The 26,062-nt window shown below is 45.6% G+C and overlaps 1 protein-coding gene across 6 annotated transcripts in view; it reads left to right on the top strand.

Annotated features, from left to right (window-relative positions):
- The window catches only part of nup98 (nucleoporin 98 and 96 precursor), a 136,792-nt gene that overhangs the window by 17,900 nt on the left and 92,830 nt on the right, over window positions 1-26,062 (top strand). For 3 of the 6 annotated variants that reach the window (XM_084339466.1, XM_084339468.1, XM_084339467.1), the window contains exons 6-14: window positions 2,659-2,766; window positions 8,740-8,923; window positions 10,500-10,717; window positions 11,564-11,704; window positions 12,342-12,474; window positions 19,448-19,540; window positions 21,153-21,296; window positions 22,649-22,782; window positions 24,791-24,978. In XM_084339466.1, coding sequence (XP_084195592.1) covers window positions 2,659-2,766; window positions 8,740-8,923; window positions 10,500-10,717; window positions 11,564-11,704; window positions 12,342-12,474; window positions 19,448-19,540; window positions 21,153-21,296; window positions 22,649-22,782; window positions 24,791-24,978 — 1,343 coding nt within the window. The remainder of the gene's footprint in view (window positions 1-2,658; window positions 2,767-8,739; window positions 8,924-10,499; window positions 10,718-11,563; window positions 11,705-12,341; window positions 12,475-19,447; window positions 19,541-21,152; window positions 21,297-22,648; window positions 22,783-24,790; window positions 24,979-26,062) is intronic. The other 3 variants (XM_084339471.1, XM_084339469.1, XM_084339470.1) reach the window with 3 other exon arrangements.

Below are 26,062 nucleotides of genomic sequence, written 5' to 3'. Positions count from 1 at the left end.
TCAGACAGGAAGTACCATGGTGCAACATACAAATGTGTCCGTGTAGCAACCAAGCCAATACCTTACAGGGCCCGGGGAGGGAGCTGTGTGTGTGTGTGTGTGTGTGTGTGTGTGTGTGTGTGTGTGTGTGTGTGTGTGTGTGTGTGTGTGTGTGTGTGTGTGTGTGTGTGTGTGTGTGTGTGTGTGTGTGTGTGTGTGTGTGTGTGTGTGTGTGTGTGTGTGTGTGTGTGTGTGTGTGTGTGTGTGTGTGTGTGTGTGTGTGTGTGTGTGTGTGTGTGTGTGTGTGTGTGTGTGTGTGTGTGTGTGTGTGTGTGTGTGTGTGTGTGTGTGTGTGTGTGTGTGTGTGTGTGTGTGTGTGTGTGTGTGTGTGTGTGTGTGTGTGTGTGTGTGTGTGTGTGTGTGTGTGTGTGTGTGTGTGTGTGTGTGTGTGTGTGTGTGTGTGTGTGTGTGTGTGTGTGTGTGTGTGTGTGTGTGTGTGTGTGTGTGTGTGTGTGTGTGTGTGTGTGTGTGTGTGTGTGTGTGTGTGTGTGTGTGTGTGTGTGTGTGAAGTCAGAGGAATAACGACCTGTTATTCAATAGATTAAATTAGTTTAAGAATAAAAAAATAAATACATTTGAAGAGAATCTCAAATACATTCTTTTATTTAAGTGTAGGCTATAGTTAATGTTTTATTTTTTACAGTTTTTGTATTTTTCTGACATGGTAAATGGCTGCTTTTTTATATAGCGCTTTTATCCAAAGCGCTTTACAATTTGTTCCTTACATTTTACCCAATCACTCACACATTCACACAACGACGGCGGAGGCAACCATGCAAGGTGCCAACCTGCTCATCGGGAGCAGTTAGGGGTTAAGTGTCTTGCTCAAGGACACATCGACACGCTGCCCGGGAGGAGTGGGAATCGAACCGGGAACCTCCGGATTGCCAGACGACTGCTCTACCTCCCGAGCCACTGTCGCCCCTGACATGGGGGCTCAACAATAAATGACAATCAGAAATGTCAAGTTGCATGTTGTTATTCTAACCAGCTTAGTTCTGTTGCATTTCTAATTTATTTATTTAAATTATAAATTGATCAGGTATCGATAAGAGAATCGATAAAGAATCGAATCGATAAGCAGAATCGATAATGGAATCGTATCGATAAAATCCTATCAATTCCCATCCCTACTGGAGGGTGGCTGTGGCCCCAGGAGGGAGGCTAGGGGCTGGTCTGGAGGGTGGCTGTGGCCCCAGGAGGGAGGCTAGGGGCTGGTCTGGAGGGTGGCTGTGGCCCCAGGAGGGAGGCTAGGGGCTGGTCTGGAGGGTGGCTGTGGCCCCAGGAGGGAGGCTAGGGGCTGGTCTGGAGGGTGGCTGTGGCCCCAGGAGGGAGGCTAGGGGCTGGTCTGGAGGGTGGCTGTGGCCCCAGGAGGGAGGCTAGGGGCTGGTCTGGAGGGTGGCTGTGGCCCCAGGAGGGAGGCTAGGGGCTGGTCTGGAGGGTGGCTGTGGCCCCAGGAGGGAGGCTAGGGGCTGGTCTGGAGGGTGGCTGTGGCCCCAGGAGGGAGGCTAGGGGCTGGTCTGGAGGGTGGCTGTGGCCCCAGGAGGGAGGCTAGGGGCTGGTCTGGAGGGTGGCTGTGGCCCCAGGAGGGAGGCTAGGGGCTGGTCTGGAGGGTGGCTGTGGCCCCAGGAGGGAGGCTAGGGGCTGGTCTGGAGGGTGGCTGTGGCCCCAGGAGGGAGGCTAGGGGCTGGTCTGGAGGGTGGCTGTGGCCCCGGGAGGCTAGGGGCTGGTCTGGAGGGTGGCTGTGGCCCCAGGAGGGAGGCTAGGGGGTGGTCTGGAGGGTGGCTGGGGCCCCCAGGAGGGAGGCTAGGGGCTGGTCTGGAGGGTGGCTGTGGCCCCAGGAGGGAGGCTAGGGGCTGGTCTGGAGGGTGGCTGGGGCCCCGGGAGGCTAGGGGCTGGTCTGGAGGGTGGCTGTGGCCCCAGGAGGGAGGCTAGGGGCTGGTCTGGAGGGTGGCTGTGGCCCCGGGAGGCTAGGGGCTGGTCTGGAGGGTGGCTGTGGCCCCGGGAGGCTAGGGGCTGGTCTGGAGGGTGGCTGTGGCCCCGGGAGGCTAGGGGCTGGTCTGGAGGGTGGCTGTGGCCCCAGGAGGCTAGGGGCTGGTTTATACAGTTGACCATTGAAAAAATAAATCTTGATTGATCTCAATTTATCTTTTATTTTGTATCATTCCATTTGGGCTGTGGGGGGTGAAGCTTAATGTCTGAAGGAGTCGACTGAAGGCTTCTTGTCCTCTGTGCAAAAGCATGCAATTGGTCCACTGATGGATACATCTTGATATTTGTCTAGTCTAGTGTGTTCATTAGATGGTGAAATCCTCTTTCATTGCCTCTGTGCCCGTTTTCTTAGGCAGTTAGCCTCTGGTATGTGTGCCGTTAGCGTTGGCCACGTTTTTTTGTGCGTGTGTGCATTCGACTAAGATGTTGCCAGTCGACTACAGCTCCTTTCGATTGATTATTCGACTAATCAGGGTCAGCCCTAATTGACAGTACATTTTAATCTAAACTTAAAAAATGTCTACCGGTCAACACCGATAGGGGTTGAATAAACAACTATTTGATCATTTGTATATTTTAATATTTTTATTTTTGACTTTTTTAACTGGTGCCTTCTTGTTATCTCAGCCTCCAACAGGAAGTGACACGATGGTGAAAGGGGGCGTGACCACAAGCATCAACACCAAGCACCAGTGTATCACCGCCATGAAGGAGTACGAGAACAAATCACTAGAAGTGAGTGAGTGAGTGAGGTGGAGGCCAGGCAGAGAGCCCACCGTCATCCCAATGTCTCTCTTTCACCCAACATTTGCCCATTTTAGCAACTAACTGAAAGAGTACCTGAATGTGCCTCTGTTGTATTGGCAAACCACAAGCACATGACTCACATTGGCTGATGAACAGGTGTACCTGAACTGTTTCTCTCTGTGTCTGAACTGTTTCTCTGTCTGAACTGTTTCTCTCTCTGTGTCTGAACTGTTTCTCTCTCTGTGTCTGAACTGTTTCTCTCTCTGTGTCTGAACTGTTTCTCTCTGTGTCTGAACTGTTTCTCTCTCTGTACCTGAACTGTTTCTCTCTGTGTCTGAACTGTTTCTCTCTCTGTGTCTGAACTGTTTCTCTCTCTGTACCTGAACTGTTTCTCTCTCTGTGTCTGAACTGTTTCTCTGTGTCTGAACTGTTTCTCTGTCTGAACTGTTTCTCTCTCTGTGTCTGAACTGTTTCTCTCTGTACCTGAACTGTTTCTCTCTCTGTGTCTGAACTGTTTCTCTCTCTGTGTCTGAACTGTTTCTCTCTCTGTGTCTGAACTGTTTCTCTCTCTGTGTCTGAACTGTTTCTCTCTGTGTGTCTGAACTGTTTCTCTCTGTGTGTCTGAACTGTTTCTCTCTGTGTGTCTGAACTGTTTCTCTCTCTGTGTCTGAACTGTTTCTCTCTCTGTGTCTGAACTGTTTCTCTGTGTCTGAACTGTTTCTCTCTCTGTGTCTGAACTGTTTCTCTCTGTGTCTGAACTGTTTCTCTCTGTCTGAACTGTTTCTCTCTGTCTGAACTGTTTCTCTCTCTGTCTGCTCTGTCTGAACTGTTTCTCTCTGTCTGAACTGTTTCTCTCTCTGTGTCTGAACTGTTTCTCTCTGTGTCTGAACTGTTTCTCTCTCTGTGTCTGAACTGTTTCTCTCTCTGTGTCTGAACTGTTTCTCTCTCTGTGTCTGAACTGTTTCTCTCTCTGTGTCTGAACTGTTTCTCTCTGTCTGAACTGTTTCTCTCTGTCTGAACTGTTTCTCTCTCTGTGTCTGAACTGTTTCTCTCTGTGTCTGAACTGTTTATCTGTGTCTGAACTGTTTCTCTGTCTGAACTGTTTCTCTCTCTGTGTCTGAACTGTTTCTCTCTGTACCTGAACTGTTTCTCTCTCTGTGTCTGAACTGTTTCTCTCTCTGTGTCTGAACTGTTTCTCTCTCTGTGTCTGAACTGTTTCTCTCTCTGTGTCTGAACTGTTTCTCTCTGTGTGTCTGAACTGTTTCTCTCTCTGTGTCTGAACTGTTTCTCTCTGTGTGTCTGAACTGTTTCTCTCTCTGTGTCTGAACTGTTTCTCTCTCTGTGTCTGAACTGTTTCTCTCTGTGTCTGAACTGTTTCTCTCTCTGTGTCTGAACTGTTTCTCTCTGTGTCTGAACTGTTTCTCTCTCTGTCTGAACTGTTTCTCTCTGTCTGAACTGTTTCTCTCTCTGTCTGAACTGTTTCTCTCTGTCTGAACTGTTTCTCTCTGTCTGAACTGTTTCTCTCTCTGTGTCTGAACTGTTTCTCTCTGTGTCTGAACTGTTTCTCTCTCTGTGTCTGAACTGTTTCTCTCTCTGTGTCTGAACTGTTTCTCTCTCTGTGTCTGAACTGTTTCTCTCTGTGTCTGAACTGTTTCTCTCTCTGTCTGAACTGTTTCTCTCTGTCTGAACTGTTTCTCTCTCTGTCTGAACTGTTTCTCTCTCTGTGTCTGAACTGTTTCTCTCTCTGTGTCTGAACTGTTTCTCTCTGTGTGTCTGAACTGTTTCTCTCTCTGTGTCTGAACTGTTTCTCTCTGTGTCTGAACTGTTTCTCTCTGTGTCTGAACTGTTTCTCTCTCTGTCTGAACTGTTTCTCTCTCTGTGTCTGAACTGTTTCTCCGTGTCTGAACTGTTTCTCTCTCTGTGTCTGAACTGTTTCTCTCTGTGTCTGAACTGTTTCTCTCTGTGTCTGAACTGTTTCTCTCTCTGTGTCTGAACTGTTTCTCTCTCTGTGTCTGAACTGTTTCTCTCTGTGTCTGAACTGTTTCTCTCTGTGTCTGAACTGTTTCTCTCTCTGTGTCTGAACTGTTTCTCTCTGTCTGAACTGTTTCTCTCTCTGTGTCTGAACTGTTTCTCTCTCTGTCTGAACTGTTTCTCTGTGTGTCTGAACTGTTTCTCTCTCTGTGTCTGAACTGTTTCTCTCTCTGTGTCTGAACTGTTTCTCTCTCTGTGTCTGAACTGTTTCTCTCTCTGTGTCTGAACTGTTTCTCTCTCTGTGTCTGAACTGTTTCTCTCTGTGTCTGAACTGTTTCTCTCTGTGTCTGAACTGTTTCTCTCTGTGTGTCTGAACTGTTTCTCTCTGTGTCTGAACTGTTTCTCTCTCTGTGTCTGAACTGTTTCTGTGTCTGAACTGTTTCTCTCTCTGTGTCTGAACTGTTTCTCTCTCTCTGTCTGAACTGTTTCTCTGTGTGTCTGAACTGTTTCTCTCTCTGTGTCTGAACTGTTTCTCTCTCTGTGTCTGAACTGTTTCTCTCTCTGTGTCTGAACTGTTTCTCTCTGTGTCTGAACTGTTTCTCTCTCTGTACCTGAACTGTTTCTCTCTGTGTCTGAACTGTTTCTCTCTCTGTGTCTGAACTGTTTCTCTCTCTGTACCTGAACTGTTTCTCTCTCTGTGTCTGAACTGTTTCTCTGTGTCTGAACTGTTTCTCTCTCTGTACCTGAACTGTTTCTCTCTCTGTGTCTGAACTGTTTCTCTCTCTGTGTCTGAACTGTTTCTCTCTCTGTGTCTGAACTGTTTCTCTCTCTGTGTCTGAACTGTTTCTCTCTGTGTGTCTGAACTGTTTCTCTCTGTGTGTCTGAACTGTTTCTCTCTGTGTGTCTGAACTGTTTCTCTCTCTGTGTCTGAACTGTTTCTCTCTCTGTGTCTGAACTGTTTCTCTCTGTGTCTGAACTGTTTCTCTCTCTGTGTCTGAACTGTTTCTCTCTGTGTCTGAACTGTTTCTCTCTCTGTCTGAACTGTTTCTCTCTGTCTGAACTGTTTCTCTCTCTGTCTGAACTGTTTCTCTCTGTCTGAACTGTTTCTCTCTGTCTGAACTGTTTCTCTCTCTGTGTCTGAACTGTTTCTCTCTGTGTCTGAACTGTTTCTCTCTCTGTGTCTGAACTGTTTCTCTCTCTGTGTCTGAACTGTTTCTCTCTCTGTGTCTGAACTGTTTCTCTCTCTGTGTCTGAACTGTTTCTCTCTGTCTGAACTGTTTCTCTCTCTGTGTCTGAACTGTTTCTCTCTGTGTCTGAACTGTTTATCTGTGTCTGAACTGTTTCTCTGTCTGAACTGTTTCTCTCTCTGTGTCTGAACTGTTTCTCTCTGTACCTGAACTGTTTCTCTCTCTGTGTCTGAACTGTTTCTCTCTGTGTCTGAACTGTTTCTCTCTCTGTGTCTGAACTGTTTCTCTCTCTGTGTCTGAACTGTTTCTCTCTGTGTGTCTGAACTGTTTCTCTCTCTGTGTCTGAACTGTTTCTCTCTGTGTGTCTGAACTGTTTCTCTCTCTGTGTCTGAACTGTTTCTCTCTCTGTGTCTGAACTGTTTCTCTCTGTGTCTGAACTGTTTCTCTCTCTGTGTCTGAACTGTTTCTCTCTGTGTCTGAACTGTTTCTCTCTCTGTCTGAACTGTTTCTCTCTGTCTGAACTGTTTCTCTCTCTGTCTGAACTGTTTCTCTCTGTCTGAACTGTTTCTCTCTGTCTGAACTGTTTCTCTCTCTGTGTCTGAACTGTTTCTCTCTCTGTGTCTGAACTGTTTCTCTCTCTGTGTCTGAACTGTTTCTCTCTGTGTCTGAACTGTTTCTCTCTCTGTCTGAACTGTTTCTCTCTGTCTGAACTGTTTCTCTCTCTGTCTGAACTGTTTCTCTCTCTGTGTCTGAACTGTTTCTCTCTCTGTGTCTGAACTGTTTCTCTCTGTGTGTCTGAACTGTTTCTCTCTCTGTGTCTGAACTGTTTCTCTCTGTCTGAACTGTTTCTCTCTCTGTGTCTGAACTGTTTCTCTCTCTGTCTGAACTGTTTCTCTCTCTGTGTCTGAACTGTTTCTCCGTGTCTGAACTGTTTCTCTCTCTGTGTCTGAACTGTTTCTCTCTGTGTCTGAACTGTTTCTCTCTGTGTCTGAACTGTTTCTCTCTCTGTGTCTGAACTGTGTCTGAACTGTTTCTCTCTGTGTCTGAACTGTTTCTCTCTCTGTGTCTGAACTGTTTCTCTCTGTGTCTGAACTGTTTCTCTCTGTGTCTGAACTGTTTCTCTCTCTGTGTCTGAACTGTTTCTCTCTGTCTGAACTGTTTCTCTCTCTGTGTCTGAACTGTTTCTCTCTCTCTGTCTGAACTGTTTCTCTGTGTGTCTGAACTGTTTCTCTCTCTGTGTCTGAACTGTTTCTCTCTCTGTGTCTGAACTGTTTCTCTCTCTGTGTCTGAACTGTTTCTCTCTCTGTGTCTGAACTGTTTCTCTCTCTGTGTCTGAACTGTTTCTCTCTGTGTCTGAACTGTTTCTCTCTGTGTCTGAACTGTTTCTCTCTGTGTGTCTGAACTGTTTCTCTCTGTGTCTGACTGTTTCTGTGTCTGAACTGTTTCTCTCTCTGTGTCTGAACTGTTTCTCTCTCTCTGTCTGAACTGTTTCTCTGTGTGTCTGAACTGTTTCTCTGTGTGTCTGAACTGTTTCTCTCTGTGTCTGAACTGTTTCTCTCTCTGTGTCTGAACTGTTTCGCTCTGTGTCTGAACTGTTTCTCTCTGTGTCTGAACTGTTTCTCTCTCTGTCTGAACTGTTTCTCTCTCTGTGTCTGAACTGTTTCTCTCTCTGTGTCTGAACTGTTTCTCTCTGTGTCTGAACTGTTTCTATCTGTCTGAACTGTTTCTCTCTCTGTGTCTGAACTGTTTCTCTCTCTGTGTCTGAACTGTTTCTCTCTCTGTGTCTGAACTGTTTCTCTCTCTGTGTCTGAACTGTTTCTCTCTCTGTGTCTGAACTGTTTCTCTCTCTGTGTCTGAACTGTTTCTCTCTGTGTCTGAACTGTTTCTCTGTGTGTCTGAACTGTTTCGCTCTCTCTGTCTGAACTGTTTCTCTCTCTGTGTCTGAACTGTTTCTCTCTCTGTGTCTGAACTGTTTCTCTCTGTCTGAACTGTTTCTCTCTGTCTGAACTGTTTCTCTCTCTGTGTCTGAACTGTTTCTCTCTCTGTGTCTGAACTGTTTCTCTCTCTGTGTCTGAACTGTTTCTCTCTCTGTGTCTGAACTGTTTCTCTCTCTGTATCTGAACTGTTTCTCTCTCTGTCTGAACTGTTTCTCTCTGTGTCTGAACTGTTTCTCTCTCTGTGTCTGAACTGTTTCTCTCTCTGTGTCTGAACTGTTTCTCTCTGTGTCTGAACTGTTTCTCTCTGTGTCTGAACTGTTTCTCTCTGTCTGAACTGTTTCGCTCTCTGTGTCTGAACTGTTTCTCTCTGTGTCTGAACTGTTTCTCTCTGTCTGAACTGTTTCGCTCTCTGTGTCTGAACTGTTTCTCTCTGTGTGAACTGTTTCTCTCTGTGTCTGAACTGTTTCTCTGTGTCTGAACTGTTTCTCTCTGTCTGAACTGTTTCGCTCTCTGTGTCTGAACTGTTTCTCTCTGTGTCTGAACTGTTTCTCTGTGTCTGAACTGTTTCTCTCTCTGTGTCTGAACTGTTTCTCTCTGTGTCTGAACTGTTTCTCTCTCTGTGTCTGAACTGTTTCTCTCTCTGTATCTGAACTGTTTCTCTCTCTGTCTGAACTGTTTCTCTCTGTGTGTCTGAACTGTTTCTCTCTGTGTCTGAACTGTTTCTCTCTGTGTCTGAACTGTTTCTCTCTGTCTGAACTGTTTCTCTCTGTGTCTGAACTGTTTCTCTCTCTGTGTCTGAACTGTTTCTCTCTCTCTGTCTGAACTGTTTCTCTCTGTGTCTGAACTGTTTCTCTGATGTTCCCCAGGAGCTGAGGATAGAGGACTACCTGGCCGGCAGGAAGGGCCCCACCAACCCCATGGCCGCTGCGACCGGGGGTATGTTCGGCGCCGCTGCTCCGGCCACCGTCAGTGCGGCCACAGGCTTGTTTGGTGCCTCGGCCACCAACACGGGCTTCTCCTTCGGACAGGCGAAGACCACCTTCGGCACGGGTGAATGGGGGACGGCTGAAAGGGAGGGCACCGTTACCATAGAGAAGCACAGCTCCGGGCACTACCACCTTGGATTAGAGTATCAGGGAGGAGGGCACCGTTACCATAGAGAAGCACAGCTCCGGGCACTACCACCTTGGATTAGAGTATCAGGGAGGAGGCCACCGTTACCATAGAGAAGCACAGCTCCGGGCACTACCACCTTGGATTAGAGTATCAGGGAGGAGGGCACCGTTACCATAGAGGAGCACAGCTCCGGGCACTACCACCTTGGATTAGAGTATCAGGGAGGAGGGCACCGTTACCATAGAGGGGCACAGCTCCGGGCACTACCACCTTGGATTTTTTTTAATTAAAAAAATGTCACTTTTCCGAGTTTTGAATTTTTTTTGAACTTTTTCGCGTTTTTAAAAAAATTCTGACTTTTCAGAGTTTTAGATTTTTTCTGGGCTAAGGGGGTGTGGCCTAATGGGGCGTGGTCTAATGATCGGGGGAGTGGTCAACATCGACCAATGAAAGAGGATATCCCTACCGAGTCCAATGGCACAACCCGCAAGTCTCGACGACAAACGGTTCAAGAGATACACTGAGGGGGTGTGGCCTAAGGGGGCGTGGTCTAAGTATCGGGGGAGTGGTCAACATCGACTAATGAAAGAGGATATCCCTACCGAGTCCAATGGCACAACCCGCAAGTCTCTATGACAAACTGTTCAAGAGATACACTAAGGGGGCGTGGTCTAAGGATCGGGGGAGTGGTCAACATCAACTACATCGAGGACATCCCTACTGAGTACAATGACACAACCCGCAAGACAGAGGGCACTGTCAAGCAATTCAGTACTGCTACACAGAGGGGCGATTAAGGGTTAAGTCCATGAGAGGTCATTGGCAGGTCAGCTGTAGCCATGGGCCATGAGCCACACACCCGTTACCTAATTAGGCACGAATGACTTGTACTTTCCATACAATGCATTTCAATGAGGGCAGACGCATGACTGCATTGTCACGATGATTAAAAGCAAACGATAAGAGATGAAGCGTTGTGAAGCGCAGATGAGCACTTCAAGGAGTAGGTGAAGGGTTGTGTGTGATATTGTGGCATTCCGTCGACAATTGTGGCCTTGGTGGCGATCGGAACAGAAGGGGGGGGAAGCGATAAAACCAGCCTATTCCTAGAGTGTGAACACATTGGTGTCTATGGGGAGGAGAACCTTCAAAGAAATGGTCATCAGTTGAGATAGAAATGTCCAATTCCATTTATTTTTCTTTTGTGAGCGAACCGACAGCCGTGTCATCGTTTTGATGTTTTTTTTTTCTACGTCCAAAATTGAGATCACTGTCGCAATTTACCCAAGGTGGTGGAAAAAAATTATTTCAACTCCACCACTCTAATTTCCAATGGGACCGAAATGTTCCCGTTTAAAGTCGATTCGTAGCCAAACGGTGCGGTGAAACTTTCCGAAAAGTAATAGCGCCTTTGCCATAGTCAAGCCGGTCGTTTTGATACCTTTCACGTGTATGGGGCGTGAACGCTCTGGGCTCTAACCCTAACCCTCTCTGGTGTCTCGCCCACCAGGTGCGGGTGGCTTCGGCGCGGCCCCCAGCGGCCTGTTTGGCCCGGCGGCGCAGCAGCAGCAGCAGGTGGCGCAGCAGCAGCAGGTGGCGGCGCAGCAGCAGCAGCAGCAGGTGGCCAGCCTGTTCAAGCCCTTCGGCCAGCCCACCACCACCCAGCCCAACACAGGCTTCTCCTTTGGCAACACCGCCACCATGGGCCAGCCCAACACCAGCAGCATTGTGAGAACATTTAAGTATTAAGGCTGAGCCAGAATGTTCCAACGTTCGTTCGTTACGTTGGCATTCGAATTCTAAATCAAAATTCGAATTTAATTTTTTTTTTTTTTTTTTTTTTTTTTTTTTTTTATATATATATTTTTTTGTCTATTCATTGTTTAAACCAATGGGGGTTTTCTTCACAGTTGCAGATAAAGATTAGGCTACACTAATATTATAGTATTAAAAAAAACTGCGGAGTTATATTCATTAAAGAAAGTTGATTTAATAAAAAATAAATACTAATTTAATCAGATGAATCACTTTATTCAAATTGAGGATTTAGTTTGAGGATATTTATATATAAAAAAAGAACATTTTGAAGAAAACATTTAAAAAAATGTTTAAAGAACAGCCTCATCGATTATATATCGTAGATGGATCTTCTGATCAAAATCGGTTTAATAGTGTGTCAAATGGAGACTTCTAACAATGGTAAAGGTCTAATAAAATCATCATTATTTTCTCACCTTTTTCTGGATTCAGATTCTCACTCGTACTTTTTTTACTACCAGAAGTTTGTATAAATGAAACATTACGGTTCAGCCCCACAGGAGAACCGGGTCTAAGTCTCTCTCCTTCTCTCTGGTCCCACAGGGCCTGTTCGGGGCCACCGCACCACAGGAGAACCGGGTCTAAGTCTCTCTCCTTCTCTCTGGTCCCACAGGGCCTGTTCGGGGCCACCTAACCCTAACCCTAACCCTAACCCTAAGTCTCTCTCCTTCTCTCTGGTCCCACAGGGCCTGTTCGGGGCCACCGCACCACAGGAGAACCGGGTCTAAGTCTCTCTCCTTCTCTCTGGTCCCACAGGGCCTGTTCGGGGCCACCGCAGCGCCCCCGGCTACCGGCTTGTTTGGGGCCACGGCGCCCACCAGCACGGCTACAGGCTTTGGAGCGGGCACCAGTTTGTTTGGCCAGACCAACACCGGGTTTGGCAATGTCGGCGCCCAGGTAAAAAAAAAATAATAATAATAATTCAAGTTAATTTATAATTATTCTCTTTGCTTCAAAATAAGAGCAGGATGGATGTCTTTTAGTTAATGGAGTTTCTGTAGGTAAGCACATTTTTAGCTGAGTACTCATTGGATTCTAGCATAATGGCAATGTGATGGCAAAAAGCTTTAAAGGTTAATAATACCACCAGGGGTATTTTCAGATTTGGCTATACACAATTTGAGTGCGATATTGACATTTTGATATTGGGGGTGAAGGGTGTACGTGCGGAGGACTGAGGGCTAAGCTAAAGCTAGCCCCTCACCACCTTTCGTGACCCAGCGTCTTCCAGGCCAACGTGCGGCGTCTGGCCAACAAAATACTGTTTTGCTCACAAATCCCCTGGATATCAACAGAATCGAACCATTTCAGATATCCAATCTGCTTCCTTGAAGATATTACATCATGTACTTGGGTTATCTAGTTAACCCTTTCACTGCCACACGACAGAAGGTTAGCCCTTTACTATCGCACAACCGACAACCGACAAAGGGCTAACCCTCTGTATTGTCACAGTGAAAGGGTTAACCGGCTGTCGTGTGGCAGTGAAGGGGTTAAAACACCATCGGTGTCGGTGTGTTCTGGTCTCCTGCAGCAGGGCCTGTTTGGCAACAAGACGACTGGGTTCGGCACCACGACCACCAGCGCCCCCTCGTTCGGCACTGGCACCGGCCTCTTCGGCAACAAGCCTGCGCTCACCCTCGGAACTGGAACCAACACTAACTTTGGTAATTTGTCTTTTCACCATTTTACCCGCCAGATAGATAGATGGATAGATAGATAGATAGATATTTTATTGATCCCCCTGGGGAAATTCCGATATCCAATAGCTCTCATCAATTGACCAAAGTTAAAATAGACAGACATAAATGGACACACAATAAAAGAGTCAAAAGAGATTCAAGATTGTTTATGGTCATGTGCACAGTTAAACAGACAGTTTGCCGTACAATGAAAATCTTATTTTGCTAGTCCGCCCTTCACACAAATCACACAATACTTAGCTAAAACATATCTACAATTGAAATATAAGCGAGTGCAAAAAAATAAGGTAAGGTAAAAATTAGGGATGTCCGATATTATCGGCCGATATCGGCATTAAAATGTGATATCGGAAAATATCGGTATGTTTTCAAAAATGTTTTTTTTTTTTTTTTTTTTTATATAACCTTTATTTACCCAGGCAAGCAAGTAAACAAATTCTGATTTTATTTATTGTCAAAAGTATGCATAATGTTGTGTTAATTCCACAAGAGATATGTAATGTTAATTACCTGAAATTATTCCATTTTTTGGGTGGGGGGGGGGGGGGGGGGGACCCTGCATATATCGGTATCGGTTGATATCGGTATCGGAAATTAAGAGTTGGACAATATCGGGGTATCGGTAAAAAAGCCAATATCGAGCATCCCTAGTAAAAATAGATAAATATAATATGCAAGGCACAGTGAGTAACATTGCACGTTCTGATTCAGTGTTTACAATATAAATGGAGGTGACAGTGTGGTCACAGCAGCAGTCAGGTCAGAGTCTGCCTGGCACAAAGTGGGTGGGGGGGGTGGGGGGGTAGGCGGGGGAGCTGGCATTCACAAGCCTGATGGCCAATAAAATCAGTACTTTAAAACTTAAAAAAATCGTTTAAAGGGTAGCAGCAGTAATTTAGATCAATAAATTAAGGTAAATGAGCACTATTGCACTATTGCATGGAGAGGGTGGCTGTCACATCCTATAAACATACTAACTCCACATAAACATACTAACTCCACATCCTATAAACATACTAACTCCACATAAACATACTAACTCCACATAAACATACTAACTCCACATCCTATGGGAAGTACAATACAAACTAAACATACTAACTCCACATCCTATGGGAAGTACAATACAAACTAAACATACTAACTCCACATCCTATGGGAAGTACAATACAAACTAAACATACTAACTCCACATCCTATGGGAAGTACAATACAAACTAAACATACTAACTCCACATCCTATGGGAAGTACAATACAAACTAAACATACTAACTCCACATCCTATGGGAAGTACAATACAAACTAAACATACTAACTCCACATCCTATGGGAAGTACAATACAAACTAAACATACTAACTCCACATCCTATGGGAAGTACAATACAAACTAAACATACTAACTCCACATCCTATGGGAAGTACAATACAAACTAAACATACTAACTCCACATCCTATGGGAAGTACAATACAAACTAAACATACTAACTCCACATCCTATGGGAAGTACACTACCGTCTCCCCTCTTAACACATTCTGTGCCACGCCTCTTCCGGGCGACTGCAATGCGAGGCCACCCATTAAACTAATGGAGTCCATCACCTTGTTTGTAGAGCTATAGCTATATTATAGCTATGGATACAATACTGTAGTCATTTGACACTGAGTTTCTTCCGGTCAAGACGCAAAAAAAAAAATCCATCCATACGTTCCCGTTTTATACCGTGGTGAATATGAGTGTTATTTCGGAATGATCCGGGCTAATTCCTGAGAGGCTGGTTATAAGCCGCAACGTGTATTATACTAAATCCATTGGTGTTTTGTCCCTACATAAGCTACAATAAAAAAAATCAAATTCATATGATCGGTATTATGTTCCATCATGAATGCATGAAAGGGTGGGAGGGGGGGGTCGTTTTTCTATGCTTTGATCGTCACCAACGGAATACGCTATGGACTAGCGTTACACACACACGCTCGGATCGCAATGAAAACATTCTTGGATCAACGCAAGATTTATATCATATAGCCCTTACCTTGACTAGGATGTACCCTGAAAAGAATATCACAATTATCCGATCGCCATTCCAAGTATTGGTGTCGATCATGTCGCCAACATAATCCGCCATACATCATCAATCTGGAGCATTTGCCGCTCCTCAAGCCGATCGGGACAACCGCTCCCCTTGCCACACATTGAAAAGTCCGCCCGGACCAATATAATCGACAGAGTTTCAAAGGACACATCCTACCAGGCGGCGGTATTGGACTTTTGTGATCTCAGACTCATTCCCTATGATAACACCAGGCTCCCTGGATGGAATAGGGTATTAAAATAAAATAAAAATTAAACGATCCAGAAACGTTAACACGTGATTGGCACTCAGCGGTCGGGCCTCAGAAAAGTGTTAATCAGTGAATGGCACTGAATGTGTTAACACTTTGAATGCCAGCCACGACAATTCTCATTTTATCAGCCCCCCCCGTTGAGTGCCGACGACGACAAATGTCGTTTTATTTTTTTATTAGCGATCTGAATTCATATTTCATCAACCGAGTCCCCCGTTGGTACAGCAGCCCCTCCAGGAGCTCTGATGGGGAAAAAGCGCCCCCTATCGTCTATCCCTGTGTAACTGCAGGTCAGTTGATTAGACTGACCTGGGATCTGTAGATCTGTAGAGGTGGAGCCAACTGGCTCCATTGTGCTGACGAGCCGTCTGATCAAGAGGGATCTGATCGCGAGACGGAAAGCAGCCTAGAATATATATTTACAGCAGCCAATAATCGATCAATAAACGCGATCGATATTTGGAATGGCGATCAGGAATTGGAATCTTTTTGGAGAACATCTGATCTAAGGTAAGGAGTCTATGTTACCAGTTTTAGGATAATCAGCTGTATTCACTGAGATATCAGCATGTGCCGTGTGTCTGTGTGTGTGATCTTGAGGAAACGAGAGAATAGATTTTTCAGCCCGCGTCTATAGCGTGCATAAGTACACATATACTATCGATAATCTAGCGTTTATTTGAAAACGATTCATAAATAGGCCGACAAATGACAACGTGTCTAGTGTATTCGAGAATATTCCAATAAATGCAGTTTATGACGGAATCTTTCAATTTTCCGAAAATATTCGAGAGAACGATAGCTTTTCGAAATGCTATAAAAAAAAAAATCCTTTTTCTACAATGTTGACTGCAAACAAGTCATTGATAAGCGACGGGCAGATTAGACACATAGCCATAATTAAAAAAATAGATTAGCCGTTTTTAACGTTGAAGTGGATGATGGCATTCAACGGGGTAAAAAGGTAAACAAGGTCGGCACTGATAGTGTTAAAGCCTGCAGCGCTGTGTGATGATGGTGATTTGTATGTCAAAATGGCTGGTAGAGTAGAAAAGGTTGGTGACCACCTGGATGGAACGGTACTATTGGATGCTCGGTTAGAGCAGGACAAGCTAATACAGGTTCGGATAAAATGGCAAAGGGATTAAGTGGCTTCAACATCTACATTATTGTTACTATTGTGTTTTTCTTTTTCTTTCTGGAGGTCCGTTTTCCCCACTGCTTGCAAGTAGAGTAGACGAACTAACTAGCGAATTTCATTTAATTTTAAACCTTAACACATTGGTTGCCAAAAACGGCTTACGACGTGTTTGACCGCCATGTGTTGAACGCCAACAACGTTGTACGCTGTTTTTTAAATCAATATTTAATTTTTTCGCCATGGCATTCATAATTCATCCAGTCAACCTCTGGAGCTGCAGCAGGACCCTGAATGAGATTGCAATGTCTCAATACCGCCGCCCGGTGGATGGTCGGGCGAGTTACACTCTCAAAACCGGAAGTTGTGATCGGTGCGTCGAGGAAATCCCTCCGGCAGTCACATCTCGCTACGGGACTACAGACAAACACTGGCGTGCATTTGGATCGCTTCCATAACGCAATAATCGATATGAATTCGGCGTTTATTGCGCCATACAAACCGGAAATGGATCTAGGTGATCGGCGTCAAATAATTGGGATCTTTTTCTTCCAGTCTCACCGGCGAACGGTAAGAGGACAGTAACGTTATTTTCAGCCCGATTGTGCGTTTCTTTGTTTGCAAACAGTCTGATCAATATATCAACCCATACTACATAAAGCCGTTACTGACGATAAAGGAATTATAGACTACCCCCGCCCCCCCCTTTCCTCCACGCATGATGAAGCATAATGTATATCGATCATATACATTTGAATTTTTAATATAGCGTGTATAGGAAAGAAACGGCAATCTATAATCGATCATATGCGTTTGGGCCTATAACTAGCGTTTTTGGAATTACAGCAGAAAAGCTTATAAACATTCAAGACGGTATTAACACAACAATTTATGAATGAAAAAATATAACGTTCCCACATCCGGAACGATAGATAATCGATGTTGAATGGGCCATAGTAATGTCAATATAGCAATAAAATTTAAAAAGTTATAGCCCCGCAAAGAAGGTAAACATCTCCATAGGCTTTCAACGGTGGCAGACTCAAGTCAAGTCAAGACTGGCTATATTGATGTGGCTGGCAGTCAATGTGTTAAAGGAACACGCCAACTTTTCTGGAAATTTGCTTATTTGCCATCTACCCTGGAGTTAGACAAGCAGATGCATACCCTTTTCTTCTCTGTGCATGCATTAGGCTTAGGGAACAGCCTCACCATTAGCCTAGCTTAGCGTCATTCACTGGAAGTAGGTGTGCCAGTGTAGCCTAGTTCCCAACCGTCACGAAATACGCTCCAAAAAATACAACTCCAAAACTTTCCTGTAAACATGTTGTGACCTGTGTATTTACCACGTGGAGAAAATAAAATGTAAATTTTTCGTTTTCTAAGCAGATATATAATCGGATTTTCTTTTGCCGAACCACTGCTGCCTGACCTCAAAAGCCCCGTTTTTCAAGGCATATAAAATCATAACGACGAGACGACAAGACGAGGCAAAAGTAAAGATAAATCAATTAAAACACGTACAACTTGATTGACAAATGTTGGACGCCCCTAATCCAGTCTTTTTGTCTAGGTCTGAAACTGAAAGCCCGGAGCCCTATTTTCTGAAAATCTAAATGGAATATTGCTCCACTTCTACAGGGACCATTAGCATATTATTGGTATCTAGGGACATCTATGGACCTCAGTGAATGTATTCTCAGTGTCTGTCTATTACTAGGCTTGCTTAAATTATGATGAAACAAAGGAGAATATGAATTATGATTTTTCTTAAATATTTTTTTGTAATGTTTTTTTATTGGTTTGTACTACCGGGCAGTCCGGTAGAGAGAGGGAGAGGAGGAAATGGGAGACGGAGCAGGGGAAGACATTCGGCAAAGGACACTGGGTCCGGGAGTCGAACCCGGGTCGGCCGTTTCGCGACGCAGCGTGTTACATGGTGTGCTACTAGAGCGCCCGAATTATGATTTTTCTTTGCATCTTTGACAGTGAATAACACCATGGTAAAGATGACCAGACATGATAAACTGCCACGAGCTCGTTCAGTAACTTCTTGAGATCACGTGTACAAAAGATCGAAGTAAATTAATAAAGGGAAGATGATTAAACGGAAGGTTTTGTAGATACAGTACTGAATTCTCCCATCCGGACCAATGCAATTTGAAATATTATTATAGAATAGCAGGCTTAATTATAGCCAATTCGCACATTTATGGACTGTGCCAAATCTTATCTTTTCAAATTTGGATTTAGTATCACCAGGCGTGCATGAAGAGCAGATAATGAAATCTACTGTATGTACAGTAGGTTTCTTATTCCTGCCAGAGTGCCCCCATTTTGAAACTGATTTCAAATCCGATTGTTGCTAAATGCTCAAAATAGGGGAGACAAACTAACTGCGCTCCAATATATGCCAATAACGTTCAGTTTTGTGGTATATTATCCTGAGTAATATACAAAAAAAAGTAATTGGCTTGAAGCCCCAAAGAGGCCTTTTGGAAGTGTCGTTTTGAAAAATTCCAACGCTCATTGAAAGCTCTGGATGTCCTCTTCAAAATGGCCCCAAAATGACTACAATTACAGAGGGCAAATTTTTCAAAATGGCCGACTTTTGCGATCAAAACAACACAAAAACGAATACTAAAATCACACTAATAACACTTTAACCTATTAACATATTGCTGAAAATATACACTGACTGCTGACATGGTTAGGATGTTTATATATGAATATGTTTTAAAAATAATTACGATAATTATGTCAGTCTAGACTAGAGAGACTGACTTATGATGTGATGTCGGATGTCACGGGAGGAAAAGGATAAAAAAAAAATGTTTAAAAAAAAATTACTTAAAGAAATCGTTGTAATTTAGAAATGAGATTGCATAGGTCTATGAATCAAGATCGCAATTATTTTCCGATTAATCGTCATACGGGAAACGATTTTTAGGCTATCAGATCTCCGACCAATTGCTGTGTTCTGATTCACTAAGAGGGGGAGGGGTTCCTGCAGCCAGATGCACAGAGAGCGAGAGAGAATCAGAGACTGGAGGCCCAGTTCAAAAGGTAGGCGATACTGCTGGGATTCCATCGTCATAGCAATTTTAACGTAGGCGGTGCCAGGGAGACTCGGGCAGGTCCGCGAGAGTGTTTAGGATGGGGAAAATAAAATAAATATATCAAAGGATCTAAAAATGAGAACTCGTTTTTGGCGCTGAGCGGTTTGATTTGAAACACGAGAATACTCATTTTTGGCGCAGAAAGAGTTAAGGACCAGCCAGTCACTAGAACAGGTTCCAAAATCCCATTCCAATAATGATGTAGTATAAGGAGGTAGTTTACCAATAAGGGCCGTAGAAATTAACAATACCAGTGTTTGTTGCGCCTCTCCATCAGTCTGCAAATGTCTGCTACTAACTTCCCGGTTCTACGTTTCCCTTTGCCGTGTAGGTTTCGGCGCCAACCCAGCTGGCAGCAGCCTTTTTGGTAATAAACCAGCCGCCGGAGGCCTGGGGACGGGACTGGGAACAGGCTTTGGAGCAGGTACCAGTGGGACCAGGCGGGCCTTCCCCCTAAGCTCAAACGGCAGTTGTTGGAAAATTTGCGGACTTTGAGAAAAATCACAAGTGAAATATTGGCTCTGAGCGGATTGCGGGGCTTCTTCAGGGAATCCTGTGGGCACACGTCACAATCAGTCCCAGAGGCTCTGCAACTGTAGATTGACTCATTTAATGAGACATACTTGATGGATAGATATAGATACTTTATTGATCCCCTTGGGGAAATTCAGGTATCCAGTAGCTCTCATCAGTCAACATTACATTTGGCAAATGTTAAAATAGACAAACATGAAACGGACACACAATAAAAGTAAAACGGGTAAAGCAATGGGATGGACTCCGACAAACAATAAAAACAGTACTCGGGTTAAAAAGTAAAAAAGGTGGCAGCAGTAAATTGGATGAATAAATGAAGGTAAATGATCACTATTGCACATTGTCCAATGGGAGGGGACTCATGAGCCTGAGGTGTTAAACAGTCTGATGGCTGAGGGGACAAAACATCCCCTGTACCGCTCAGTCTGACCAGCAGAGGGCGCCGCAGCTCCTCTGTCCTGTCAGGGTGTGATGGAGAGGGTGGCTGCTCCTCTGTCGGGGTGTGATGGAGAGGGTGGCTGCTCCTCTGTTCTGTCAGGGTGTGATGGAGAGGGTGGCTGCTCCTCTGTCAGGGTGTGATGGAGAGGGTGGCTGCTCCTCTGTCAGGGTGTGATGGAGAGGGTGGCTGCTCCTCTGTCAGGGTGTGGTGGAGAGGGTGGCTGCTCCTCTGTCCTGTCAGGGTGTGATGGAGAGGGTGGCTGCTCCTCTGTCAGGGTGTGGTGGAGAGGGTGGCTGCTCCTCTGTCAGGGTGTGGTGGAGAGGGTGGCTGCTCCTCTGTCAGGGTGTGGTGGAGAGGGTGGCTGCTCCTCTGTCCTGTCAGGGTGTGGTGGAGAGGGTGGCTGCTCCTCTGTCAGGGTGTGGTGGAGAGGGTGGCTGCTGCTCTGTCCTGTCAGGGTGTGGTGGAGAGGGTGGCTGCTGCTCTGTCAGGGTGTGGTGGAGAGGGTGGCTGCTGCTCTGTCAGGGTGTGGTGGAGAGGGTGGCTGCTGCTCTGTCAGGGTGTGGTGGAGAGGGTGGCTGCTCCTCTGTCAGGGTGTGGTGGAGAGGGTGGCTGCTCCTCTGTCAGGGTGTGGTGGAGAGGGTGGCTGCTCCTCTGTCAGGGTGTGGTGGAGAGGGTGGCTGCTCCTCTGTCAGGGTGTGGTGGAGAGGGTGGCTGCTGCTCTGTCCTGTCAGGGTGTGGTGGGTGTCTGTCGTTCTTCATGCTGTCCTGCGGTTCACTCCTTGTGCTCCTACCAAGCACTGAACCAGCCAGAGTACAATTTACAATTGAGTAATTTAGCTTTTGTCCAAAGCGACTTAGATTGTGAACAATAAGTGGGCATGAGGGGCACATCTCTGCTAACACGGTCAGTGGCATTGTTCATCAAATAGTATTGATCTCGAGTGCATAGTAGTGTAGACATATTGGCAAGATGGGTAGTAGTAGCCAGGTTTCAGCTGCCCTGCCTGGTGTGGAGTGTGTGTGGCGTTAACCTGTGTGTGTTGTGTGTTTGTGTCCACAGTGGGCCCCGGGCACACGTCCCTGTTTGGGAACACCCAGAAGCTGGGCACCACGCTGGGCACCATGGGCGCGTTTGGAGCGCCAGGATTCAGCACCGGAGCCAACACTCTGGGGTTCGGCTGCTCTGCGCCACAGCAGCCTGTCGGTGAGGACCCCGGCCCCCCGTACCGGCTGCCTGCAGCCCCCTCCTCTCCTGTTACAGCCGTGTAGTGTGGAACCTTATTGTTAGAAACCTGTCTTAAACTCATTTTCCTTCTGGAAGAAAATAATTATAATATTATTGTATTTGTATAGCACCTTTCATACAAGAATTGCAGCCCAAACTGTTTCAGTGATGTAGTCACAAAATAGACATACGCATACAATTTGCATAGAATTGGCACAATTATAGACGGGCATAAAATTGGCAGAATTATAGACGGGCATAAAATTGGCAGAGAATTGATATTAAAACCTCCCGGATAATTTGTAATCGATTTCTGTCATTTAAAATCCATGACAAATAATACAAAATACAATTTTAAAAAGATCCTGCACAGGTCCCGCCCACCTCCAGGGTCTGAGGCCCCACTTGTGTTTCAATCTTATTGATTATGATAGACTTCTGACATTAAATGATCATTGTGGGATTGTAACGGCATAATGGGAATTGAGAATTTGGAAATGGGGAAAGTGGATACCGTGACACTGACATGTGTCTCACCGCTCTGCCTTCTCCTTTCCTCTCCTTTCATCTCCTTTCCTCTCCTCTCCTCTCCTCTCCTCTCCTCTCCTCTCCTCTCCTCTCCTCTCCTCTCCTCTCCTCCTCTCCTCTCCTCTCCCCTCCTCTCCTCTCCTCTCCTCTCCTCTCCTCTCCTCTCCTCACTCCTCTCCTCCTCACTCCTCTCCTCCTCCCCTCCTCTTCTCTCCTCTCATCCTCTCCTCCTCCCCTTCTCCTCCTCTCCTCTTCTCTTCTCTCCTCTCCATCTCCTCTCCTCCTCCCCTCCTCTCCTCTTCTCCCCTCCTCTCCTCTCCTCCTCTCCTCTCCCCTCCTCCCCTCCTCTCCTCTCCCCCTCCTCTCTCCTCTCCTCCTCCCCTCCTCTCCTCCTCTCCTCCTCCTCTCTTCTCTCCTCTCCTCCTCCCCTCCTCCTCCCCTCCTCTTCTCTCCTCCTCTCTCTCCTCTCCTCCTCCCCATCTCCCCTCCTCTCCTCCTCCTCCCCTCCTCTCCTCCCCTCCTCTCCTCTCTTCTCTTCTCTCCTCCCCTCCTCTCCTCTTCCCCTCCTCTCCTCCTCTCCTCTCCTCTCCTCCTCTCCTCTCCTCCTCCTCTCCTCTCCTCTCCCCTCCTCCTCCCCTCCTCTCCTCTCCCCTCCTCCTCCTCTCCTCTTCCCCTCCTCCTCCCCCTCTCCTCTCCTCTCCTCTCCTCTCCTCTCCACTCCTCTCCTCTCCTCTCCTCCTCCCCTCCTCTCCTCTCCCCTCCTCCTCCTCTCCTCTTTCCCTCCTCTCCACTCCTCCTCCTAGCTCTGACGGACCCCAATGCCGCCGCGGCCCAGCAGGCGGTGCTACAGCAACAGATCAACGCCCTGTCTTACTCTCCTTATGCCGACTCACCCCTCTTCAGAAACCCTCTGTCGGACCCCAAGAAGAAGGAGGAGGTGAGGGTTAGGGTAGTAGCAGTATGAAGGTCCACCTGGTGGTGATCAGCAGTAGTGTTGAAGGTCCGCCTGGTGGTGATCAGCAGTAGTGTTGAAGGTCCGCCTGGTGGTGATCAGCAGTAGTGTTGAAGGACCACCTGGTGGTGATCAGCAGTAGTGTTGAAGGCAAAAATCATAATCACCGTTATTTTGGTCCATATTGAGATCACAATTATTTAACACGATTAGTCATTGACTAAGACTATGGAAACATCATGCATTTATTGAACTATATATATACCATGTCTTCTACTACCTGTACCTCCCCTCCCCCTTGCTGCTATGATGCCTGCATTTACCCAAGGGGATCAATAAAGGAATATCTTATATATATATATATATATATATATATAAGAAAGTAATTTTTAACAGTTGATTTCCTTAAAATATAAAATATATATAATATAATTCAACTGAAAAACAAAAACATGACCTTGCTAAAAGTTTATTGTTTTGTTTTCACAATCGCTGGAAGCCAAAGTAAAATGTGATTAACACATTCGGGGCCATTTGGATCCGTCTAATCTCACTCTATACGGCCAGCAAATCAAAACAAACTTTCATTGTGCGTGAGGCTGTTTGTAGAGCTAAATCTATACTTTATAGTATTGCTATCTGTCCATTCTCATTGTCAATTGACACTATAAACCGTCCCTTCAAAATGGCTGAAAGAAATAATTTTTTCATCAATGCGTTTCCATTTTATAGCGTCTTGAATATAAGTGTTATATGGGATTGGTCTGGTATATTTCCTGCAAAACGAGATACGGGCTGCTAAGCTAATAACGTTAAATCGAATGGCGTTTCGGCCCTACAGAAGCTAGAGCTAAAAATCTAAATGCATATGATCGATATAATGTTCCACCATGAATGCATGAAAGGGGGGCGGGGGACGTCGTTTCTGATTATTGATTACCAATAGCGGCGTTAGCCACATTCGCTGATCGCCTGGTTGAGTATGATAACAAGGCTTGATCAGCGTGTAATTTACGTGAAAAAGATCTTACCTGTGGCCGGTTGGACTGCAAAAAGGATTTCCCAGTTATCGATCGCCATCTGGTAGATCCAGATGCTATATTCCTTTACTGCACACTGAATTCAGCTCTCAAAACGTATTCCATGCTACATGCTACGCATAGATTCGCCCTAACAGGAAAGTCCATTCGAGATCCAAAAAAATAAAACACCGTTCTGCCACAGGGAACACTGCATTATCGAGACAGCGCCCCTACGAGGATCTGGCCGGTAATGCACTTTTCCGAATTCCAAGAGTAGGGTAAATCTGCAGTGCCGCTCTGTGACATTGAGTAGGATATTACAATGGAATAAAAGCCAAAGCAACCTTGCCACGGACATGTCCGTGCTTGGCCGTTAATGTGATTAATTGCCCATCCCTAACCAGCAGCCACAATGGACCCTAACCCAGCCCTAACCCTAACCCAGCCCTAACCAGCAGCCACAATGGACCCTAACCCTAACCCAGCCCTAACCCAGCCCTAACCAGCAGCCACAATGGACCCTAACCCAGCCCTAACCCTAACCCAGCCCTAACCAGCAGCCACAATGGACCCTAACCCTAACCCAGCCCTAACCAGCAGCCACAATGAACCCTAACCCAGCCCTAACCCAGCCCTAACCCTAACCCAGCCCTAACCAGCAGCCACAATGGACCCTAACCCTAACCCAGCCCTAACCAGCAGCCACAATGGACCCTAACCCAGCCCTAACCCTAACCCAGCCCTAACCAGCAGCCACAATGGACCCTAACCCAACCCTAACCCAGCCCTAACCCTAACCCAGCCCTAACCAGCAGCCACAATGGATTCAAACCAGGTGGATTCAAACCATGTCCGTCGGAGCATTTCACCAGTGAATCACGCGTCTTAACATAACGGTGTCTTTTTACTCGCGCTTCAATGTGGCCGCTCGTCTCATAACCAACCGTGACCTGTTCCGTTTCCCCCGGCAGCGTCTGAAACCGACCAATCCTGCGGCCCAGAAGGCTCTGACCACAACCAATCACTACAAGCTGACCCCGCGGCCTGCGACGCGCGTGCGGCCCAAAGCCCTGGCGTCGGCGGGCGCCTCCAAGTCGCAGCTGTTTGACGGGCTGGATGACGACGAGCCGTCGCTCACCTCCGGAGCCTTTGTTCCCAGGTATGAAGCACGTTCGCCCATATCCACCGGGGGGCGCTAGTTTTTACCCTTTTTATTGTGCTTTTTAGGTGTTCCATTTTGGTGCACGTCTCTATCCCATCCATTCTACATTCATACACGCACTCACTTTAAACATTCACCTTTAACATTCACCTTAGACACTTTTAACACTACACCATATTTTATTACTAAAAGACTTGCACTACATCTCTACCTCATTTTTGCATTTTGTTTGCATTTTGTACTTTAGTTTTGTATAATGTATAATGTATCTTTTGTATAATGGATGTCAAACTTATTTTTGTTGTACTTGTGCTGTATAATGACGGTACATTTGGATCTAATCTCCACCAGGCTCTAAGCCTACTTAAGGGTACTTTTAGAGGCCGTTCACATGATGTTCAGAATGCCCATTTCTACCCCATGTTGCTAAACAACAGTTGCAATGTGTTGTATGAGAAATATTACATGCATAACGGAAATGTTAGACATTGTTTTTATTACTAAATCCTGTAAAGCTCTTAACAAATTGTGGCAGATATAGATGAAATTACATATCTCATTTACAATCATGTAAATGAAAAGCTCTGGCAATTTGTGATCTGACAAATACTTATTTCCACTGAGTGTCAGCTAGCATGATGCTAGCAAGTATAACCAGTTAGCTAGATACTAGGGGTCGGGGGGGAAATCGATACGTAGTAGTATCGCGATACTGTATCGATACAGGGACGCCAAGTATCGATATTTAATTATTCATTAAAAAAAATATATATATTTTTTTTTTGTATAAGGAAGTTGCATTGTTCATTTCTATACCTGTAATAGTACAGTAGTCCACACACACACGTGTGCATTCAGTTAAGTTGGATTATGACTGTAATACAAACAGTTCAGTTTGTCAGGTACATGCAACACAGATTACAGTGTTGACATCTGTCTGCTTGAGAAAATTGTTCTGCAATAAATTATTGAAGTGAGATGAACAGACTGAACTTTATTTGATTAGATAAAACACGTTGACAAAGTTTTACTTTGCAGTTGAAAAAAGGTAATAAATTAAATTTGATCCAAAAAAAAAAGA

The sequence above is a fragment of the Notolepis coatsorum genome (assembly GCF_963971535.1).
Source record: "Notolepis coatsorum genome assembly, contig: SCAFFOLD_150, whole genome shotgun sequence".
Classification (NCBI taxonomy): domain Eukaryota; kingdom Metazoa; phylum Chordata; class Actinopteri; order Aulopiformes; family Paralepididae; genus Notolepis; species Notolepis coatsorum.
Note: the sequence above shows the minus strand (reverse complement) of the source record. Positions and strands in the feature narration are given on the sequence as shown.